At 44.1% G+C, this 23,144-nt stretch overlaps 1 protein-coding gene across 1 annotated transcript in view; it reads left to right on the plus strand.

The window, feature by feature from the left end:
• The first annotated feature begins 330 nt into the window (after positions 1 to 330).
• LOC121533923 (transforming growth factor beta receptor type 3-like) overlaps positions 331 to 23,144 on the plus strand; it is a 161,596-nt gene continuing 138,782 nt past the window's right edge. The window contains exons 1-2 of the mRNA XM_041840285.1: positions 331 to 555; positions 14,745 to 14,965. Coding sequence (XP_041696219.1) covers positions 14,902 to 14,965 — 64 coding nt within the window. The 5' untranslated portion in view covers positions 331 to 555; positions 14,745 to 14,901. The remainder of the gene's footprint in view (positions 556 to 14,744; positions 14,966 to 23,144) is intronic.

Raw genomic sequence — 23,144 nt, forward strand, 5'->3', positions numbered from 1 at the left:
AACGACAACAACAACATTGGAAAATGCTGCTTATAAAGAGTCCCAAACATTGTCATTTTAATATTAATTATTAATTATGAATCATAACCCAATAATAACAATAATATTGTATTAATTGTATAGTTCAATTAGCCTATATTGTGTTTGCCTAATGCCATAATGTGCAATCTGTTTGGACCATAATTATACTTTCACTGTAATGACAGCAGCAACTGTCTGCTCTTCTCCAATGAAAACCAATTTGTTGACTGATGTAGCTAGCTAGTTTACCTCTCAGCCTCCTCCCACCACAAGACCCACCCCCAAAATGAAGTGCCTAGAGAAAACGGAGATAGGTATTTAAAAGTGTTAAGCGATAGTAGTGGACTCACTATTCATAAACTCGGCAAATTCTGTTACATGACATCCAACGTTGTTTTCCATGGACGCGGTGGGGTTTTGAAGTTTTTTCCAGGAAAGGAAAGGATACATTTCGCATCCATTCGAACCGCTGCAAGGCAAACTAGCTACAACTTACAACAAAGTTTACTTTGACGTTTCTGGATATTCTGCATGGTACGTCAGAGTTCTTATTCAAGCGTTAAAAGTTGTCAAACATGTTATACTAGGCCTACATTGTAATTATTTTAATGAAAATTATTTATATATATATCTGCATGTTTTACTGAACATCTCTGGGCCAAATAATTGCTGTGTCCGCGGCTCACAACCCCGCACTTCAAGGATGCAAATACGGCACGTTTTATGTCTGCTATTCTGTGATAGGCTATATTGTTGCAAGTGACTGAACAAATTTGTTGTCCACGGACGCTGTGTCACACTCGCAAACCAAAAGTGCTTTGACTGTTGCTTTGACATGTTCTTCCAATGCACACACAATAGTTCTTAGTGGATAAACAGGGATGAACTTTAGCATTTTGTTTTGCCACTTATCAACTTTTATGACGTCCTATTCTTTCCTGATTAAACAACTGTCCCAAAAGCTATTTGCAAAAAGATTTGGAGTATATTGAAACTGTCAAGCTCTCAAAACCAAACACGCATGGCCAGTTTCATGGTCCTTGGGCACACCTACAGCTACCCATCACCTCTCAATTAATGTGTCAGCATTGTTGCTTCTAATATTCAACTGGTTTATAACTGTCTATAACTAACTAAATCAATAAATATTCACATTGGATAATTGATTTCAATCATTTATTATAACATTTTAAATAGTAAACATAGTAATGCAGGCTTATGTATTAGGCTACATTAGTATTAGGCTATTTATTTGTGCAACCTTTGATTTAGACAACATGGTCAGAGGATCACTGGTGGGAAGGAACTTTAACATTACTCAACTGACCTGCCATAACCAGATATCACACCTTAGTGCTGAACATCACTCTTTTGTATGATTTTGTTTTGTATCCATGCCTTCAACAAATTCAAGTTGTGTTCAAGTGTAGCATCACTGATGTGAAAGCAAAGCATGATACCAACCTGTCTACAGCAATTTCCGATAGGATGTGAATGCATTAACCATAATGATTGATACGTTTGCAGTATGCATCTATCTTCCTTTAGTTCGAGTTCTCTGTAATTTTTGCAGATTTAGTTCTGCAGTTCTGTCATTTTAGGAGCCGTTTTCAGAAACCTTTGATGCATTATAATAATGTTATTGACTTGATAAAAGTGGACATAACTGTTTGCCTTGTTATGATGAAAGAATATCAGATATATACAATAGTATGTCTGATATGGGAAAAGTCATAATTAATGTACTTATAAAACATGAGCTGAAAAAAAGCTTTAGATTTCAGATCGAGCGCTGTGTCAGAAAGCTATTTGAATTGCTTTCTAAAGACTTGCTTTAGGGATTTCCTAGGAGGATTATTGTTGGGCAGCCTTGTAGGGCATTGTAGGCAGAGTCTGGGGCATGATAGGCTGTGTTAGTCAGCTGAAGCTATGCCCATTGCATTGTGAGACATACTTATGTTTGATAGCAGCTGTAGTGTTGTGCACATGTTTAATAGCTATATGTTTGATAGCTGAGGTAAGGGCTTGTACCTATTCCATGGTGTCAGAAGTAGGAAGACGGTGAGGAGGAGGATAATTTAAGATACTGTTTGAAGAGGTAGGGTTTCAGATGTTTTTGGAAGATGGGCAGGGACTCTGCTGTCCTAGCTTCAGGGGGAAGCTGGTTCCACCATTGGGGTGCCAGGACAGAGAAGAGCTTGGACTGGGCTGAGCGGGAGCTGCCCTCCCGTAGGGGTGGGAAGGCCAAGAGACCTAAGGTGGCAGAACGGAGTGCTCGGGTTGGGGTGTAGGGTTTGAGCATAGCCTGAAGGTAGGGAGGGGTAGTTCCTCTTGCTGTTCCTTAGGTAAGCAACATGGTCTTGTATTGGATGCGAGCTTCAACTGGAAGCCAGTGGAGTGTGCGGAGGAGCGGGGTGACATGAGAGAACTTGGGAAAGTTGAAAACCAGGCAGGCTGCTGCGTTCTGGATAAGTTGCAGGGGTTTGATGGCACAAGTTGGGAGCCCAGCCAACAGCGAGTTGCAGTATTCTAGACGGGAGAGGACAAGTGCCTGGATTAGGACCTGCGCCGCTTCCTGTGTGAGGTAGGGTCGTACTCTTCGGATGTAGAGCATGAACCTGCAGGAGCAGGTCACTGCTTTGATGTTTGCAGAGAACGACAGTGTGTTGTCCAGGGTCACACCAAGGTTCTTTGCACTCTGGGAGGGCGACACTGTGGAGTTGTCAACCGTGATGGAGAGGTCTTTGAGCGGGCAGGCCTTCCCGGGGAGGAAGAGCAGTTCCGTGTTGTCGAAGTTGATCTTGAGGTGGTGGGCCGACATCCAAGTTGAGATATCTGCCAGGCACGCAGAGATGCATTTCGCCACCTGAGTGTCAGAAGGGGGAAGGAGAAGAGTAGTTGAGTGTCATCCGCATAGCAATGATAGGACAGACCATGTGAGGATATGACAGAGTGACTTGGTGTATAGAGAGAAGAGGAGAGGGCCTAGAACCAAACTTTTTCAAACTGGTCCCCCTCGGGAATCAAACCCACAACCCTGGCGTTGCAAGCGCCATGCTCTACCAACTGAGCCACACGGGAGGACGGACAGACGGACGGCATGCACAGACAGACAGACAGACAGACAGACAGACAGACAGACAGACAGACAGACACACACACACACACACACACACACACACACACACACACACACACACACACACACACACAGAGAGAGAGAGAGAGACACCATCCCTAGTGTGCATCCCTTGCATTGACACGTGGCTTCTCACTTCCACAAGAGGGGATGTGGGGAGGGAAGATTAGTCTCTTCTGGACGAGCACATTGTCTATTATAAACAACTGTAGTTACTCTGCATCACTGGTGTCTTATGTAGTTGAGAAACTGAACTTTGTTTAGACTGAACAAGCCACTCTTAGAAAAAAGGGTTCCAAAAGGGTTCTTCAGGTGTCCCCATAAAATAACCCTTTTTGGTTCCATGTAGAACCCTCTGTGGAAAGGGTTTTACATGGAACCCAAAAGGGTTATACCTGGAACCAAAAGGGTTCTACCTAGAACCAAAAAGGGTTCTTATAAGGACAACCGCAGAACCGTTTTAGGTTCTAGATAGCACCTTTTTTTTTCTAAGAGTGTACTTCAATCAGTGAACTAGTGAAATGAGAGCAGCCAGATGGGTGTCATTTTAGGTTATGAAGCTTCTCAGTGTCCTATTGCAGAAACATAACTCAAATTCTGGATGGGAAGTTTTCCAGATGGACTAATGAACTGAGATGAGGTGGTTGGGGACGCTCATTCAGACACATTAGCCGTATTTAATAGGTGATTTATGCTTGAAGAGTGGCAGAGCATGCAAGTTACTGGTCTCTGGGTGGTTTGTGGCCAGCACTGGACATCCTTCATTAGACAGCCTTTGTTAGATTGGAGGGACTTACATTTACAGCCCTTTTTAACACTATTGATTCATGATCTGCCTACTAAGGATGCCTAAAACTCATAAAACTGTTTGAGTATCATTTTGCATTAGATGTGACTAGGGGCCAAATGTATCAAGTGTCTCAGTATAGGAGTGCTGATCTAGAATCAGTTTAGCCTTTTAGATCACAATGCACAAGTTTACATGGATGTGGGGGGACTAATCCTAGATCAGTACTCCTACTCCTAGATGCTTGCTACATACGGCCACAGTACTATGTTCATTCATCTCAGTTTATCTTCATGTAAACAATTCTGCCTGGATGCCTGGATTCAGGATAAGGCTGCTGCGTTTTGGAAACCATGTGGCATTTACGGTCCCTCCTACGCTGCTATAGTGTAGAGTACTTCATAGCTACTTATTATGTTCAGTCTGGGGTCTGCAGTGTCTCTAATGGGTTTTCCAGAGCAGCTTGGAGTGAAATGGAAGCTCTGCTTGGACGGATGGCTAGAGTTAAAAGACAAGTCACATGAGGTGATCCTACTGTTGCGGCAACAAAGAGTCAGTCAGTTTCTCGCATCGGTTTGAATCAGGGGAGAACGACTGCCCCCTCTCATTGAAGCCGCGGTAGTTCAAGGCCGACCGCGGTACTGTAGGCATTGTTTGCAGAACACAGGATCCCCCATTATAGTGAATGGAAAAATCTTTGGGGTCAATCTTCGTGTAAATAAATAAAATATTTTGAAGACAATCATGGTACCAATAATTGCTTTTAATACACCAGATGAATGTCCTTGAACCGATTATTTTAAAATCACACACAGAACAAATTATAAGGATAATTTAGTTACTGATGGCAGCCTGCAGTACCCCTGCTGGCCTTAAACTTGAGTTACTCAATGAGAGGGTGCAGTATTGGGCTTCTTTTTATTTTATTTTATTAGGATCTTCATTGGCCGACGCCAATGGCGACAGCGAGTCTTACTGGGGTCCGAAACATAACGAAAAATACATTACATTTTCAATTTACATACATTTAAAGCATTAACATGTAGTGTGTGTGTGTGTGTGTGTGTGTTTGTTTGCATCTATCAGTTACACATACATGTCAGTACATACACACAAAAGTAGGTCACATGGGGGAGAGGCGTTGTGCCGTGAGGTGAATCTTTATTTGTTTTTTGAAACCAGATTTGCTGTTCACTTGCGCTATATGAGATGGAAGAGAGTTCCATGCAATCATGGCTCTGTATGATACTGTACGTTTCCTTGGATTTGTTCTGGGGACTGTGAAAAGACCCCTGGTGACATGTCTGGTGGGGTAAGTGTGTGTGTGTCAGTGCTGTGTGTAAGTTGACTATGAAAACAATTAGGAATTTCCAACACATTAATGTTTCTTATAAAAACAAGAAGCAAAGCAGTCAGTCTTTCCTCAACTCTTAGCTAGCATGCAATGTCACTTCCTGGAGTAGCTCAAACTGCGCATTTTATGTCTCCATGAGACGCCATCTTAACTGACTTAATTTGGCTTCAATGCACTATTGAGTCTTCTCATAGGAATTCATGGTGTCACGTGATCGATGGCTTTGTCCATTCATAATGTATATACAGCCATTGGTTTGAATCCAGAGTCCAGACCCATGCAATAACCCTTAGACTGGTTGACTTGACTCTTTCATGATAGGCTGGGCCTGTTCTTTTTTTTCTCCTGGAAACAATTAGGCCTAATGAAAGTGCTTCTGAACCCACTGTGTCACAACCATCAATCTAAACGCTTCAGCACTTTCTCTCATTTCACTCTTCTTGCTCCAGACCACAACCGGTTTCCACTCTGTACTCTGTGGTGTCGCAAAACAGTTTAGCCCTGGCCTGAACACTCTGAATAATATAATGCCATCTAGCTTCACTTTGAAATGGTGTTTGGCCTAGAGAGGAGAATGGAGGGACAGAGTATACCTCCACTTATGAAAGGGGAAGGGGGGCGTTGGGAAAGGGGCCGACAAATCAGAAAGAGATGGCACCAGCCCCGCTCTGCGAGCTGGAAGTGTAATATTTGTCGTGATCATCCAAAATGACTTCCCAGCCCACACAGCTGCCAGGGTCTGAAAGGCCCTTTGTTCCAGCAGCTGTTTGCACTGTGGAGCTCAGCGATGCACCTTAGCCCTCTTCAGTTCTCATCAGCCCTCGGCTCCCTCTGTCGATGCACCTTAGCCCTCCTTCCATCTCTTAGGCCTCTATCCACTCCGTACTTCAGAGCACTGCAATGCACCTTAGGCATCCTTAGCCCTACTTAGGCCTCCGTCCGTACATCTCTCCTCCCATGCATTTCTCCTCCCATGCATCTCTCCACCCATGCACTCTCTCTGTTGCTGTGGACAGGTTAAGAGGTGCGTAGTAGGAAAAAGACAGAGATGCTTCATCTGTAACATGACCACATCTCTCTCACTCTGCTCATCACTGGGCGGGCAGTCACACCAGATCACCAGCATGTCTTCTTACACCAGTCTTGTCATCAACTGGCGGCAGCCATGATCCATGAGCGCTGATCATAGAGCAGCCCTGCTGGCCACTGGCCCAAATATTATATTATTCTGTAGGATAGATTCTGGAACTCATGTTGCTTTGAGGTGGGCTGGCAGGTAAGTCTGAGGGGGGAACATACAGTTGAAGTCGGAAGTTTACATACACCTAAGCCAAATACATTTAAACTCAGTTTTTCACAATTCCTGACATTTAATCCTAGTAAAAATTCCCTGTCTTAGGTCAGTTAGGATCACCACTTTATTTTAAAAATGTGAAATGTCAGAATAATAGTAGAGAGAATTATTTCTTTCAGCTTTTATTTCTTTCATCACATTCCCAGTGGGTCAGAAGTTCACATACACTCAATTAGTATCTGGTACATTGCCTTTAAATTGTTTAACTTGGGTGAAATGTTTTGGGTAGCCTTCAACAAGCTTCCCACAATAAGTTGGGTGAATTTTGGCCCATTCCTCCTGACAGAGCTGGTGTAACTGAGTCAGGTTTGTAGGCCTCCTTGCTCACACACACTTTTTCAGTTCTGCCCACAAATGTTCTATAGGATTGAGGTCAGGACTTCGTAATGGCCACTCCAATACCTTGACTTTGTTGTCCTTATGCCATTTTGCCACAACTTTGGAAGTATGCTTGTGGTCATTGTCCATTTGGAAGACCCATTTGCGACCAATCTTTAACTTCCTGAGTGATGTTGCTTCAATATATCCACATCATTTTCCTTCCTCATGATGCCATCTATTTTGTGAAGTGCACCAGTCCCTCCTGCAGCAAAGCACCCCCACAGCATGATACTGCCACCCCTGTGCTTCACGGTTGGGATGGTGTTCTTCGGCTTCCAAGCATCCCCATTTTTCCTCCAAACATAACGATGGTCATTATGGCCAAACAGTTCTATTTTTGTTTAATCAGACCAGAGGACATTTCTCCAAAAAGTACGATCTTTGTCCCCATGTGCAGTTGCAAACCGTAGTCTGGCTTTTCTATGGCGGTTTTGGAGCAGTGGCTTCTTCCTTGCTGAGCGGCCTTTCAGGTTATGTCGATATAGGACTTGTTTTACTGTGGATATAGATACTTTTGTACCTGTTTCCTCCAGCATCTTCACAAGGTCCTTTGCTGTTGTTCTGGGATTGATTTGCACTTTTCGCACCAAAGTACGTTCATCTCTAGGAGACAGAACGCGTCTCCTTCCTGAGCGGTATGACGGCTGCGTGGTCCCATGGTGTTTATACTTGCGTACTATTGTTTGTACAGATGAACGTGGTACCTTCAGGCGTTTGGAAATTGCTCCCAAGGATGAACCAGACTTGTGGAGGTCTACCATTTTTTTTCTGAGGTCTTGGCTGATTTCTTTTTATTTTCCCATGATGTCAAGCAAAGAGGCACTGAGTTTGAAGGTAGGCCTTGAAATACATCCACAGGTACATCTCCAATTGACTCAAATGATGTCAATTAGCCTATCAGAAGCTTCTAAAGCCATTACATCATTTTCTGGAATTTTCCAAGCTGTTTAAAGGCACAGTCAACTTAGTGTATGTAAACTTCTGACCCACTGGAATTGTGATACAGTGAATTATAAGTGAAATAATCTGTCTGTAAACAATTGTTGGAAAATGACTTGTGTCATGCACAAAGTAGATGTCCTAACCGACTTGCCAAAACTATAGTTTGTTAACAAGAAATTTGTGGAGTGGTTGAAAAAACAAGTTTTAATGACTTCAACCTAAGTTTATGTAAACTTCTGACTTCAACTGTACATTAAAATTAACAAAATTCTGATGTTGACATCATGTCATCTCCTGGTAACAATGGCGCCGGAAGAAATGGCTGCAGTTTTATGGACTCTTAACCAACCGTGCTATTTTGTGTGTTTTTTTGTATTGTTTGTAACTTGTTTTGTACATTAATGTTGCTGCTACCGTCTCTTATGACCGAATAGAGCTTCTGCTGGCGGTTATACACTGTATCGGCAGGATAGAACAGCAGCCTCTGGTAAGACAAAGGGTGGCGGTCTATGTATATTTGTAATCAACAGCTGGTGCACGATATCTATGGAAGTCTCAAGGTTTTGCTCGCCTGAGCTATAGTATCTCATGATACGCTGTAGACCACACTATCTACCAAGAGAGTTTTCATCTATATTCTTCGTCGCTGTCTATTTACCACCACAAACCGATGCTGGCACTAAGACCGCACTCAATGAACTGTATACGGCCATAAGCAAACAGGAAAACGCTCATCCAGAGGCGCCGGTCCTAGTGGCCGGGGACTTTAATGCATGGAAACTTAAATCCATTTTACCTAATTTCTACCAGCATGTTAAATGTGCAACCAGAGGGAAACAAACTCTACACCACCTTTACTCCACACACAGAGACACGTACAAAGCTCTCACTCGCCCTCCATTTGGCAAATCAGACCATAATTCTGATTCCTGTTTACAAGCAAAAACTAAAGCAGGAAGCATCAGTGACTCGGTCAATAACAAAGTGGTCAGATGAAGCAGATGCTAAGCTACAGGACTGTTTTGCTAGCACATTCTGGAATATGGTCCGGGATTCTTCCGATGGCGTTGAGGAGTACACCACATCAGTCACTGGCTTCATCAATAAGTGCATCGATGACGTCGTCCCCACAGTGACTGTACGTACATACCGCAACCAGAAGCCATGGATTACAGGCAACATCCGCACTGAGCTAAAGGGTAGAGCTGCCGCTTTCAAGGAGTGGGACTCTAACCCGGAAGCTTATAAGAAATCCCGCTATGCCCTCCGACGAACCATCAAACAGGCAAAGCGTCAATACAGGACTAAGATCGAATCATACTACACCGGCTCCGACGCTCGTCGGATGTGGCAGGGCTTGCAAACTATTACAGACTACAAAGGGAAGCACAGCCGCGAGCTGACCAGTGACACGAGCCTACCAGACGAGCTAAATCACTTTTATGCTCGCTTCGAGGCAAGTAACACTGAAACATGCATGAGAGCATCAGCTGTTCCGGACGACTGTGTGATCACGCTCTCCTTAGCCGAGTAAGACCTTTAAACGGGTCAACATTCACAAGGCCGAAGGGCCAGACGGATTACCAGGACGTGTACTCCGAGCATGCGCTGACCAAATGGCAAGTGTCTTCACTGACATTTTCAACCTCTCCCTGTCTGAGTCTGTAATACCAACATGTTTCAAGCAGACCACCATAGTCCCTGTGCCCAAGAATACTAAGGTAACCTGCCTAAATGACTACTGACCCGTAGCACTCACGTCTGTAGCCATGAAGTGCTTTGAAAGGCTGGTCATGGCTCACATCAACACCATTATCCCATAAACCCTAGACCCACTCAAATTTGCATACCGCCCCAACAGATCCACAGATGATGCAATCTCTATTGCGCTCCACACTGCCCTTTCACACCTGGAGAAGAGGAACACCTATGTGAGAATGCTATTCATTGAGTACTGCTCAGCGTTCAACACCATAGTGCCCTCAAAGCTCATCACTAAGCTAAGGACCCTGGGACTGAACACCTCCCTCTGCAAATGGATCCTGGACTTCCTGACGGGCCGCCCCCAGGTGGTAAGGGTAGGTAACAACACATCCGCCACGCTGATCCTGAACACGTGGGCCCCTCAGGGGTGCGTGCTCAGTCCCCTCCTGTACTCCCTGTTCACTCATGACTGCATGGCCAGGCACGACTCCAACACCATCATTAAGTTTTATGATGACACAACAGTGGTAGGCCTGATCACCGACAACGACGAGACAGCCTATAGGGAGGAGGTCAGAAACCTGGCCGTGTGGTGCCAGGACAACAACCTCTCCCTCAACGTGATCAAGACAAAGGAGATGATTCTGGACTACAGGAAAAAGAAGAGGACTGAGCACGCCCCCATTCTCATCGACGGGGCTGTAGTGGAGCAGGTTGAGAGCTTCAAGTTCCTTGGTGTCCACATCACCAACAAACTAACATGGTCCAAGCACCACAAGACAGTCGTGAAGAGGGCACGACAAAACCTATTCCCCCTAAGGAGACTTAAAAGATTTGGCATGGGCCTCAGATCCTCAAAAGGTTCTACAGCTGCACCATCTAGAGAATCCTGACTGGTTGCATCACTGCCTGGTATGGCAACTGCTCGGCCTCCGACCGCAAGGCACTACAGAGGGTAGTGCGTATGGCCCAGTACATCGCTGGGGCCAAGCTTCCTGCCATCCAGGACCTCTATACCAGGCGGTGTCAGAGGAAGACCCTAAAAATTGTCAGACTCCAGCCACCCTAGTCATAGACTGTTCTCTTAGCTACCTCACGGCAAGCGGTACCGGAGCGCCAAGTCTAGGTCCAAGAGGCTTCTAAACAGCTTCTACCCCCAAGCCATAAGACTCCTGAACATCTAATCAAATGGCTACCCAGACTATTTGCATTGCCTGCCCCCCCTCTTTTACACTGCTCCTACTCTCTGTTTATTATCCATGCATAGTCACTTTAATAACTCTACCTACATGTACATATTACCTCAATTAGGGAAATACCGAGCACAGTATATGACTGTGGTCTGTGTTGGCCCTCTACAATGTGAGAGCATACAGAGAGAGGAAACCACAATAGGGCTGGCCTCTGGCCTGTCAGGACTCTGCACTGGGGTCTTAATCTGAACGGCCATGCTGTGGTGGTGCATTCCTGTGTGTGCTGCATTAATGCTCTATTGTTCAGATAATCCTTTGCTTTTGTAGAGTAATCCTAACAACTCAATGAGCTATGAAAAATCCCTTTCCCTAACTGACTAACGTTGTGATAGTGATACTGAGGCAGGCTTACTGTTCACTTATCATTCCACAAAATATTTAAACATATGCACTATGTAGAAATCGCTCCGCCATTTCCTGGTTGCAAAAATTCTAATAGTTAGCCTAATTTCAGTTTATGTGACAAAATAAGCAAGTATAGTGTAGAGAATCATTTATACAATCCAACAATATTGTATTCAACTGTTTTGAAGCTGTTGTACAAAACCGAAAATAAAAGACGCAAAAATGAAACTTAAGACCAGGAAGCATAGAAATAGTGTTGTGGTTGTAATTTTTATCATGTATGATATGTGTATATTATAAATACATCATGAGACTCGTAATAAGACTAAGCAATTAGCCTATTAAAATGTTTATTTGACTCCATAAAGATAATTGGCAATATGCAAGAGACTATGGTTGAGTTACAGTAATAGGCAATGGAGAAATGTCTGAGAATGGAATTCTAAATACAAGTGTATTTAATTACTTTGTAAAATGAATGGATTCACACACAAGGCATCAGCTTAAGTTACAAAGCATTAACAAGCATTACAAGGCATTATTTTAAGCATGGTGAGAGAGAGAGGGAGAGAGAAACCATAGCCTGAAAGGCCATGCCCCAAAAGTCCATGGGGTGGAGAGAGGAAGAAATAAATAAATAAATAAAGGGTATTTCACCACAGCAGATCAGGAACAAATAAGAGAATGAACAATGAATCTTAGACCCTTTTGTAAGCATCTGAGTTGTAAGGATTCAAAACTTGAGTTGTTGACCAATAGTGTTACTCTAAAGTTAACCTCCAATCAGATATCAGACCTACATGATGTAACCTCTGCTTCTCAGAGGTGTGACAATTCAACACAGAGAATGCTGAATTCCTAAGACAACAGAGGAAATGAATACAGTTTATAAGAGTCACTTTGGGGGCTGGGCTGCCCTACATAATCCTCCTTTGGACGCATCTGATTCTGCATCAGACAGAAGTGTTCAAAACCGGACGGATTGGAGCCAAGACAATGCAGGAGTGGCTTCAGGACAAGTCTCTGGATGTCCTTGAGTGGCCCAGCCAGAGCCCAAACTTGAACCTGATCGAACATCTCTGGAGAGACCTGAAAATAGCTGTGCCGGGACGCTCCCCATCCAACCTGACAGAACTTGAGAGGATCTGCAGAGAAGAATGGGAGAAACTCCTCAAATACAGGAGAAAGCTCAAAATCTACCCTATGCTGCAAGTAGAATTGACATGGTCTGTCTCTACCTAAATCCCAACATTTCTGCATCGTATGACCACTTCTGTGATAAGAGTTACAAAACCTAACTGAATAGTTGGTTCTACTCTGTGGGCCTGCAGGCTGCCTAAAATGTACAGGAGGATTTCCTCTACCTAGGTTCCAACAACGCCTGATCATATGCCCTTCCCTTTTACAGAAATCACAACAACGCTTTGTGGGCTGTGTGGGATTATCCTCTGTACCTGTCCCAATAGCTGCAATGGGAGCTATTTTGGTAGCTTGGCCCGTTCGCACACCAGAGAGGAAGCATTACAAGGCATTATTCCAAGCATATAGATCCTAAGGTTAACTTACTCGACAAAGCATGAACAAAGAGATGCTTACTAGACCAAAGGCCTAGAAGTCTAGGAAATGATAATTGATCATATAACCTTCCTCCATGGACTGGATGCAGAATAAGAGAGAGAACAAAGGCATTTCATTCCATTTATAACATCTGAAAGTGTAACCTTTCAATCCAAGACCAACCACCATTGGCCAATCAAACGATACCAAGTTTACAGTGTAACCTGACCACCAAGGCCCAATCTCCACAGGGTGTCACAGCATTTAAAGGCTTGTGTGGGGAATGAGACCAAAGTAAATGAGACAGAATTCCTGAGAGGACAATAAAATCCCTTTGAGAGTAATTTAGAGTTCACCCTGTAGATATACAAGTTACCACAGAGATAATACATCCATATAGATAGCATCAGAGTTATCCTCAGTGAACAAGTTTCGGGAGGGGGATAGGGCTGACAAGTCCTTTGGCATTGACCTTTGTCTTCCTTGTGCTCCTGGACCATTTGCCATGCAACTCCAGGTGTCAGAGAGCACATCAGTTAGGGCCGAGCCTACAATGGCACACATAGAACAGATCTACCGCTTGCTTTCAATAAGAATGACAGATCTATAACTCACATTTCTATGTGAATTTGGTTGGGCCGCTCAAAAAATTACATATTGCAGCTTTAAAACTAAAAAGTAAAATCTGGCCATCATCCGTTTGAAAAAACGAACAAACTGTCACCATGTTGAAAATGTCCAGGATAAATGACATTCAAAGCATATTTTTGATCTCGCCTGGTACCCTAGTGTATTTGCTGTAGCCAACTTTTCTATTGTTGTCAAGCCATACACATCTTTGGCATGCCAACAAACGGACACAGAGAGCAGTTGGCTAAAGCTCAACCAGAATGGACCACCTGGCTAATTCTGATGCCTTTGTTTAAAAAAATGACTGACAAGGTTTTCTTTTTTTTAAGACTGATTTGACGTGGATGACACATGAGGGTTGTTGCGTTATAATCTTTTTTGACATATCAAAGCTTTGAGTTGTAAAAGGTAGAAAAAGAACTACAATATATAAAGATTTAATTAAACATAATGGTAAAACGTTTTTAATGAATTATATTCTATTTTATCAGGACATTATATGATCCATTATTAGATTCCATTCATTGATTTTAGAGTATTTAATTTTATTGTGTTAAGATAAAGGAAGCAATAGGAATTTAATTATTAAGACCATAAGGGTTTTATGGTGCTATGCCCTGTTTCAGATGGTGGTCTAGCAGGGTGTGGGCTATAGCCTGGTCAAGTTAAAAAGTTCAGCTATGGTCATGCTGATTAGCAGAAAAATCGACCCCACTAGCACAAAGCAGCTTAACCATGACCCTACTGGAGGATACAATCTTTCCCAACGATCTCAATTGAAATATCCCACCCACCCCATACCATGTTCAGAAAACAATGTTTTCACACCCACTGGCCACCCAGCCAAACCTCGACCCTCAGATACCTCTCTTTGACTGACCGTGCGTGGGCTGTGGTGGGGTAGGTGGGTGGCCGGTATGGGTACCAAGAACAGGGACTCAAAAAACTCACATGATGTCTAATTAGCCACATGAGATAAATCCTCCTGGTCTCCTGGGCCGCTGTCTCCCCTCTCTCCTGTCTCTTCTCATCAGTTCCACAGGGAAGTAGATCCTAATGCCCCTTCGGTTACTTACCACTGCTGAGTTCCAAATGGCACCCTATATCAGGGCACATAGGGCTCTGGTCAAAAGTAGTGCACTATGCAGGGAATAGGGTGCCATTTGGGATGCACAATCTGTCTTACTCTTTGGCTATGCTAAACGGTTAGCCACCATGTTCGGTTAGCCACCATGTTTCTCTGTCTCACTCTCTCTCTCTACTCCTGTTCTTTGCAGCAGGAGCTCCTGTGAGGTTTCTCTCTACTGACTGACTGTGTGGTGGAAGAAGAGTTGTCCTTGTGAAGCACCAGGAGGAAGGGAAGGCCGGCCAATACATCCTGTCCTCTTCTGAATAAGCTGTAGGCCAGTTCTACTACAGTATAACTGCAGCATTATGATGCCAGACAGACCCATTCTACCCCTGTTTCTCCTGGCGTTCTGCTGCTCAGCATTTGCAGGTAAGTCATCTTTGGCTGCTTATCTATCTGTAGACATAGGGATTTTTGAATGATAAATTATAGGCTATGTTTTTTTTATACAAATGTTCAAAGAAAGATAAGAATGAAGGCTTTTGGTAATACAGTAGCAAAACATGTATCAATCAATCAATCAATTTTATTTTATATAGCCCTTCTTACATCAGCTAATATCTCGAAGTGCTGTACAGAAACCCAGCCTAAAACCCCAAACAGCTAGTAATGCAGGTGTAGAAGCACGGTGGCTAGGAAAAACTCCCTAGAAAGGCAAAACCTAGGAAGAAACCTAGAGAGGAACCAGGCTATGAGGGGTGGCCAGTCCTCTTCTGGCTGTGCCGGGTGGAGATTATAACAGAACCATGCCAAGATGTTCAAAAATGTTCATAAGTGACAAGCATGGTCAAATAATAATCAGGAATAAATCTCAGTTGGCTTTTCATAGCCGATCATTTAGAGTTGAAAACAGCAGGTCTGGGACAGGTAGGGGTTTCGTAGCCGCAGGCAGAACAGTTGAAACTGGAATAGCAGCAAGGCCAGGCGGACTGGGGACAGCAAGGTGTCATCATGCCCGGTAGTCCTGACGTATGGTCCTAGGGCTCAGGTTCTCAGAGAGAAAGAGAGAACGAGAGAATTAGAGAGAGCATACTTAAATTCACACAGGACACTGGATAAGACAGGAGAAGTACTCCAGGTATAACCAACTAACCCCCAGCCCCCCCGACACATAAACTACTGCAGCATAAATACTGGAGGCTGAGACAGGAGCGGTCCGGAGACACTGTGGCCCCATCCGAAGAAACCCCGGACAGGGCCAAACAGGAAGGATATAACCCCACCCACTCCGCCAAAGCACAGCCCCCGCACCACTAGAGGGATATCCCCAACCACCAACTTACAATCCTGAGACAAGGCCGAGTATAGCCCACAGAGGTCTCCACCACAGCACAAACCAAGGGGGGCGCCAACCCAGACAGGAAGATCACGTCAGTAACTCAACCCACTCAAGTGACGCACCCCCCAGGGACGGCATGAAAGAGCACCAGCAAGCCAGTGACTCAGCCCCTGCAACAGGGTTAGAGGCAGAGAACCCCAGTGGAGAGGGGAACCGGCCCGGCAGAGACAGCAAGGGCTGTTCGTTGCTCCAGCCTTTCCGTTCACCTTCACACTCCTGGGCCAGACTACACTCAATCATATGACCTACTGAAGAGATAAGTCTTCAGTAAAGACTTAAAGGTTGAGACCGAGTCTGCGTCTCTCACATGGGTAGGCAGACTGTTCCATAAAAATGGAGATCTATAGGAGAAAGCCCTGCCTCCCGCTGTTTGCTTAGAAATTCTAGGGACAATTAGGAGGCCTGCGTCTTGTGACCGTAGCGTACGTATTGGTATGTACGGCAGGACCAACTCGGAAAGATAGGTAGGAGCAAGCCCATGTAACGCTTTATAGGTTAACAGTAAAACCTTGAAATCAGCCCTTGCCTTAACAGGAAGCCAGTGTAGGGAAGCTAGCACTGGAGTAATATGATCAAATTTCTTGGTTCTAGTCAGGATTCTAGCAGCCGTATTTAGCACTAACTGAAGTTTATTTAGTGCTTTATCCGGGTAGCCGGAAAATAGAGCATTGCAGTAGTCTAATCTAGAAGTAACAAATGCATGGATTAATTTTTCTGCATCATTTTTGGACAGAAAATTTCTGATTTTTGCAATGTTACGTAGATGGAAAAAAGCTGTCCTTGAAACAGTCTTGATATGTTCGTCAAAAAGAGAGATCAGGGTCAAGAGTAACGCCTAGGTCCTTCACAGTTTTATTTGAGACGACTTTACAACCATCAAGATGAATTGTCAGATTTAACAGAAGATCTCTTTGTTTCTTGGGACCTAGAACAAGCATCTCTGTTTTGTCCGAGTTTAAAAGTAAAAAAGTTTTCAGCCATCCACTTCCTTATGTCTGAAACACAGGCTTCTAGCGAGGGCAATTTTGGGGCTTCACCATGCTTCATTGAAATGTACAGCTGTGTGTCATCCGCATAGCAGTGAAAGTTAACATTATGTTTTCGAATAACATCCCCAAGAGGTAAAATATATAGTGAAAACAATAGTGGTCCTAAAACGGAACCTTGAGGAACACCGAAATGTACAGTTGATTTGTCGGAGGACAGACCATTCACAGAGACAAACTGATATCTTTCCGACAGGTAGGATCTAAACCAGGCCAGAACTTGTCCGTGTAGACCAATTTGGGTTTCCAGTCTCTCCAAAAGAATGTGGTGATCGATGGTGTCAAAGGCAGCACTAAGGTCTAGTAGCATCAATGAATTTTTGTGTTGTCTGAGAATTTATAGCACGACTTTTGATGCTCCTTGGTTGGGGTCTGAGCAGATTATTTGTTGCGATTGCAAACGTAATAAAATGGTGGTCCGATAGTCCAGGATTTTGTGGAAAAACATTAAGATCTACAACATTTATTCCATGGGACAAAACTAGGTCCAGAGTATGACTGTGGCAGTGAGTAGGTCCAGAGACATGTTGGACAAAACCCACTGAGTCGATAATGGCTCCGAAAGACTTTTGGAGTGGGTCTGTGGACTTCTCCATGTGAATATTAAAATCACCAAAAAATTAGAATATGATCTGCTATGACTACAAGGTCTGATAGGAATTCAGGAAACTCAGAGAGGAACGCTGTATATGGCCCAGGAGGCCTGTAAACAGTAGCTATAAAAAGTGATTGAGTAGGCTGCATAGATTTCATGACTAGAAGCTCGAAAGATGAAAACGTCATTTTTTTTTTTGTAAATTGAAATTTGCTATCGTAAATGTTAGCAACACCTCCGCCTTTGCGGGATGCACGGGGAATATGGTCACTAGTGTAACCAGGAGGTGAGGCCTCATTTAACACAGCAAATTCATCAGGCTTAAGCCATGTTTCAGTCAGGCCAATCACATCAAGATTATGATCAGTGATTAGTTCATTGACTATGACTGCCTTTGAAGTGAGGGATCTAACATTAAGTAACCCTATTTTGAGATGTGAGGTATCACGATCTCTTTCAATAATGGCAGGAATGGAGGAGGTCTTTATCCTAATAAGATTGCTAGGGTGAACACCACCATGTTTAGTTTTGCCCAACCTAGGTCGAGGCACAGACACAGTCTCAATGGGTATGGCTGAGCTGACTACACTGACTATGCTATTGGCAGACTCCACTAAGCTGGCAGGTTGGCTAACAGCCTGCTGCCTGGCCTGCACCCTATTTCACTGTGGGGCTAGAGGAGTTAGAGCCCTATCTATGTTGGTAGATAAGAGGAGAGCACCCCTCCAGTTAGGATGGAGTCCGTCACTCCTCAGCAGGTCAGGCTTGATCCTGTTTGTGGGTGAGTCCCAGAAAGAGGGCCAATTATCCACAAATGTTATCTTTTGGGAGGGGCAGAAAACAGTTTTCAACCAGCGATTGAGTGCTGAGACTCTGCTGTAGAGCTCGTCACTTCCCCTAACTGGGAGGGGGCCAGAGACAATTACTCGATGCCGACACATCTTTCTAGCTGATTTACACGCTGAAGCTATGTTGCACTTGGTGACCTCTGACTGTTTCATCCTAACATCGTTGGTGCCGACGTGGATAACAATATCTCTATACTCTCTACACTCGCCAGTTTTAGCTTTAGCCAGCACCATCTTTAGATTAGCCTTAACGTCGGTAGCCCTGCCCCCTGGTAAACAGTGTATGATCGCTGGGTGATTCGTTTTAAGTCTAATACTGCGGGTAATGGAGTCGCCAATGACTAGGGTTTTCAATTTGTCAGAGCTAATGGTGGGAGCCTTCGGAGTCTCAGACCCCGTAACGGGAGGAGTAGAGACTAGAGAAGACTCAGACTCAGACTCCGACTCGCTACATAATGGGGAAAACCGGTTGAAGGTTTCTGTCGGCTGAATGAGCGACACCGGTTGAGCATTCCAACAGTATTTCCCTCCAGAAGCCATGAGAAAGTTGTCCGGCTGCGGGGACTGTGCGGGGGGATTTATACTAACATTACTGTCTGTACTTACTGGTGGCACAGACGCTGTTTCTTCCTTTCCTACACTGATATTACCCTTGCCTAACGATTGCGTCTGAAGCTGGGCTTGTAGCACAGCTATTCTCGCCGTAAGGCGAGAATTCTCCTGTATATTATGAGTACAGCGAGTACAGCGACTGCAATTAGAAGACATCATGTTAATGTTACTACTTAGCTTCGGCTGTTGAAGATGTTGATGAACCATGTCCAGGTAAAGCGTCCGGAGTGAAAAAGTTGAATAAGGGAAAAAAGTTGCGATGGAAAAAAGGAAAATAACGTAAAGTTGGCAGCTAAAACGCACAGGAAAATGACTCTTCTGTCTCGGGATAAACGTCCGGGGTGAAAAAGTTTAACGAAAAAAGATGAGTGAGGACAAAACTAAAAAGTTGGTAAATTTGTTGAACACAGAGATTGATTAAACGTTTATTAAAAGTAAAACGTGAATAGTTTGTTAGGTAGCCAAGTAGCAACAAACAGCAGAGCAGCACGGAGACAATGCGGAAGCGAGACGGAAGTTTAGTGCTAGATGTTTTCTATGTGAGTAGTCAATGCATGCTCTTATCTATTGAGTCTTCACTGTGGAAGGCAGCCAAGCAGTGGAATCACTCTTAGGAACTGGAAGCACACTTTGCACTCCGGGCCTCATCAGGGCGAGCCTGGTGTTGCCTGTTTTTTCAGGCAATCACAAATCGCCCCACACTCTGGGAATTTCCCCTGTTTCTCTCAGCAGGCAGGCCTCCCCAGAGAAGAGAGTGGTTGTTGGAGCTCTGAGACTGAGGCAGGGCTGAGGCAGGGCTGAGGCAGGGCTGAGGCAGGGCTGAGGCAGGAAGAAAGTGCTGACAGCTTCGATCTCACAGCAGGTCCAGAAGGCCTCCATAATGTCTTCACGTGTATCTGCCAGATTGATTGAAATGAGATTCAGGCGAAGCCAAAAGCACTGTGATTTACAGCTGCTTGGCAAGGCAGACTGCAGAGATAGGAGAGAAGAAGAAAACAACAACACGCAAATAAACAAAAAAGATTATGCCTGCAGCAAACCTGTGGTTATGTGGCAGGCTTTCAGATGTTGAAGACTCAGTCTGCTTATCAACATTGGGTTCCACTTTAAATAAACTTAATAAACCACTTGTAAGACCTATGTAGGTGCTTCAGAAATATTAATAAGCAAATGGATGTAATTACCTTTTATATCACCCTTTATGGAGCATGATTATGATTGTAAATGATTTGTGAAGCATTTATGTAGTGTTTATCTAGACCTTTGAATCCTGTAAATCAGGGATCATCAACTACAGTAGATGCAGCTGCGGTCCGATTTTATCTTGAGTGGATGGTCGGGGGCCCGGAACATAATTTCAAATAATTTGTATACTGCAAATTGACCACAAGAAGCCCAAACAGATATAATATTTGACTAAAACATAATAATTTCAAACCTTGCTTACATTTTTATACAATCATGTGTCTCTCTATTATACGTGGGAATAATTGGGTGCAGATTTCCAAAATTATAGTCACTTGGAACTGATTTCCTGGTGTTTTAACAGTCTTTTATGCCAACAATGATTTAAAAAAAGAAATATATATATATACACACTACATGACCAAAAGTATGTGGACACCTGCTCGTCGAACATCTCATTCCAAAATCATGGGCATTAATATGGAGTTGGTCCCCCCTTTGCTGCTATAACAGCCTCCACTCTTCTGGGAAGGCTTTCCACTAGATGTTGGAACATTGCTGCGGGGACTTGCTTCCATTCAGCCACAAGAGCATTAGTGAGGTCAGGCACTGATGTTAGGCGATTAGGCCTGGCTCACAGTCGGCATTCCAATTAATCCCAAAGGTGTTCGATGGGGTTGAGGTCAGGGCTCTGTGCAGGCCAGTCAAGTTCTTTCACACCGATCTCGACAAACCATTTCTGTATGGACCTCGTTTTGTGCACAGGGAATTGTCATGCTGAAACAGGAAAGGGCCTTCCCCAAACTGTTGCCACAAAGTTGGAAGCACACAATCGTCTAGAATGTCATTGTATGCTGTAGCGTTAAGATTTCCCTTCACGGGAACTAAGGGTCCAAGCCGAACCATGGAAAACAGCCCCAGACCATTTTTCCTCCTCCACCAAACTTTACAGTTGGCACTATGCATTCCGGCAGGTAGCGTTGTCCTTGCATCCACCAAACACAGATTCGTCCGTCGGACTGCCAGATGGTGAAGCGTGATTAATCACTCCAGAGAACGTGTCTCCACTGCTCCAGAGTCCAATGGCGGCACGCTTTACACCACTCCAGCCGACGCTTGGCATTGCGCATTGTGATCTTAGGCTTGTGTGCGGCTGCTTGGCCATGGAAACCCATTTCATGAAGCTCCCGACGAACAGTTCTTGTGCTGACGTTGCTTCCAGAGGCAGTTTGGAACTCGGTAGTGAGTGTTGCAACCGAGGACAGATGATATTTACATGCTTCAGCACTCGGCGGTCCCATTCTGTGAGCTTGTGTGATCTACCACTTCGCGGCTGAGCTGTTGTTGCTCCTAGACGTTTCCACTTCACAATACCAGCACTTATAGTTGACCGGGGCAGCTCTAGCAGGGCAGAAATTTGATGAACTGACTTGTTAGAAAGGGGGCATCCTATGACGGTGCCACGTTGAAGGTCACTGGCCTTGCTGAAAAGCTCATTCTACTGCCAATGTTTGTCTATTGAGATTGCATGGCTGTGTGCTCGATTTTATACACCTGTCAGCAACAGGTGTGGCTAAAATAGCCGAATCCACTAATTTGAAGGGGTGTCCACATACTTTTGTATATATGTATATAGTGTACATAAAAAATACAGTGTATATACCGTATTGTTTTGCTCAGAAAACTTGAGGGGGCAAATAAATCCACCCGCGGGCCAAATTCCGAAGTTGTGGAACCCTGCTGTAAATGACTTAATCTTAAAGTATGACCCAACATAGAAAATATTTGTATTTCATTGTGAGTGCCTGAAGTGGAACGTTTTGATAATGACCATCATTACAACCTCAGCTTTGGCTGCAGTCTTTGCACTATTCTCTGTAGGCAGTTACCACTCTCTCTAGAGACTTGATGTTGACTATACAGCAAATAATAGCGGTCCAGGCTGGATCTGCTGTGAGTGGAGCAAACGCTATCTCTCCCACATTGACACAATGAGCTCACGCATGATATTTTCCACAAAATTCTTCCACTTGCACTCTGCTGCCAGCATTGCTGCATGTCCCAATACACCTCCACCTCACAACACACAAACACACAAACACACAAACACACACACACACACACACACACACACACACACACACACACACACACACACACCTGCCAAATTGACTTACAGTAACAGTGTTTAAACATTCCACACTAGCTAATAGATGACCAGCACATTGTATACAGTACATCTTAGATTGTGTTCATCATCATAAGGTGTAGTGTTTTCTAGTTACATGAGTAATATTTGTGAAGATCCTGCTGATGAAAGATGTTACTCTTACATTGTCTCAGTAGTTCGACCAATTAAGTGGTGTTAAAGACGTGACAAGCCTTGTGCTGAAGTGTGTGCCAAAAAAACTTGAAGGTGACTCTGAAAGATCACCAAAAAGACTATGAAACAAATAGAGATTCAAAGATAACAAATTATACTACAGAAGAGGTAAATAAGAGGAGAACGGGAACATTGCATCTTTGTTTTTGTTACACCTTCCAGCTTCTCTAAGTCCTTCTGAAGTCTCATCAAATACGGCCAGCGATCTCGCTCCCTCTCTTTTAGTCATGCTACAGTAAACAGTCACATCTGCCCTGTGAACTTGTCAGAAGGGCTCTTAGTTACGTAATGTTTAAATTGGTCAGTGATGAATCTTCTCTCATTGTAATGCAATCCAGGATACAAGCCATAACTCTCTCTGAAGTTTTACCCAAAGTACCTTGATGGCTCTCTTCCCATCTGTCTGTCTGTCTGCTCTGTCCTTCTTTGCTGCCTCTCTGTCTCTCTGTCTCTCGCTCCTCTCTCATCTCTCATCTCTTTCTCTTTCTCTTTCTGCCTCTCTCTCTCGGTCTGCTGCCTCTCTGTCTCTATCTCTCTCTC

This window comes from Coregonus clupeaformis, chromosome 20 (genome assembly GCF_020615455.1).
Source record: "Coregonus clupeaformis isolate EN_2021a chromosome 20, ASM2061545v1, whole genome shotgun sequence".
In the NCBI taxonomy this organism is placed as follows: domain Eukaryota; kingdom Metazoa; phylum Chordata; class Actinopteri; order Salmoniformes; family Salmonidae; genus Coregonus; species Coregonus clupeaformis.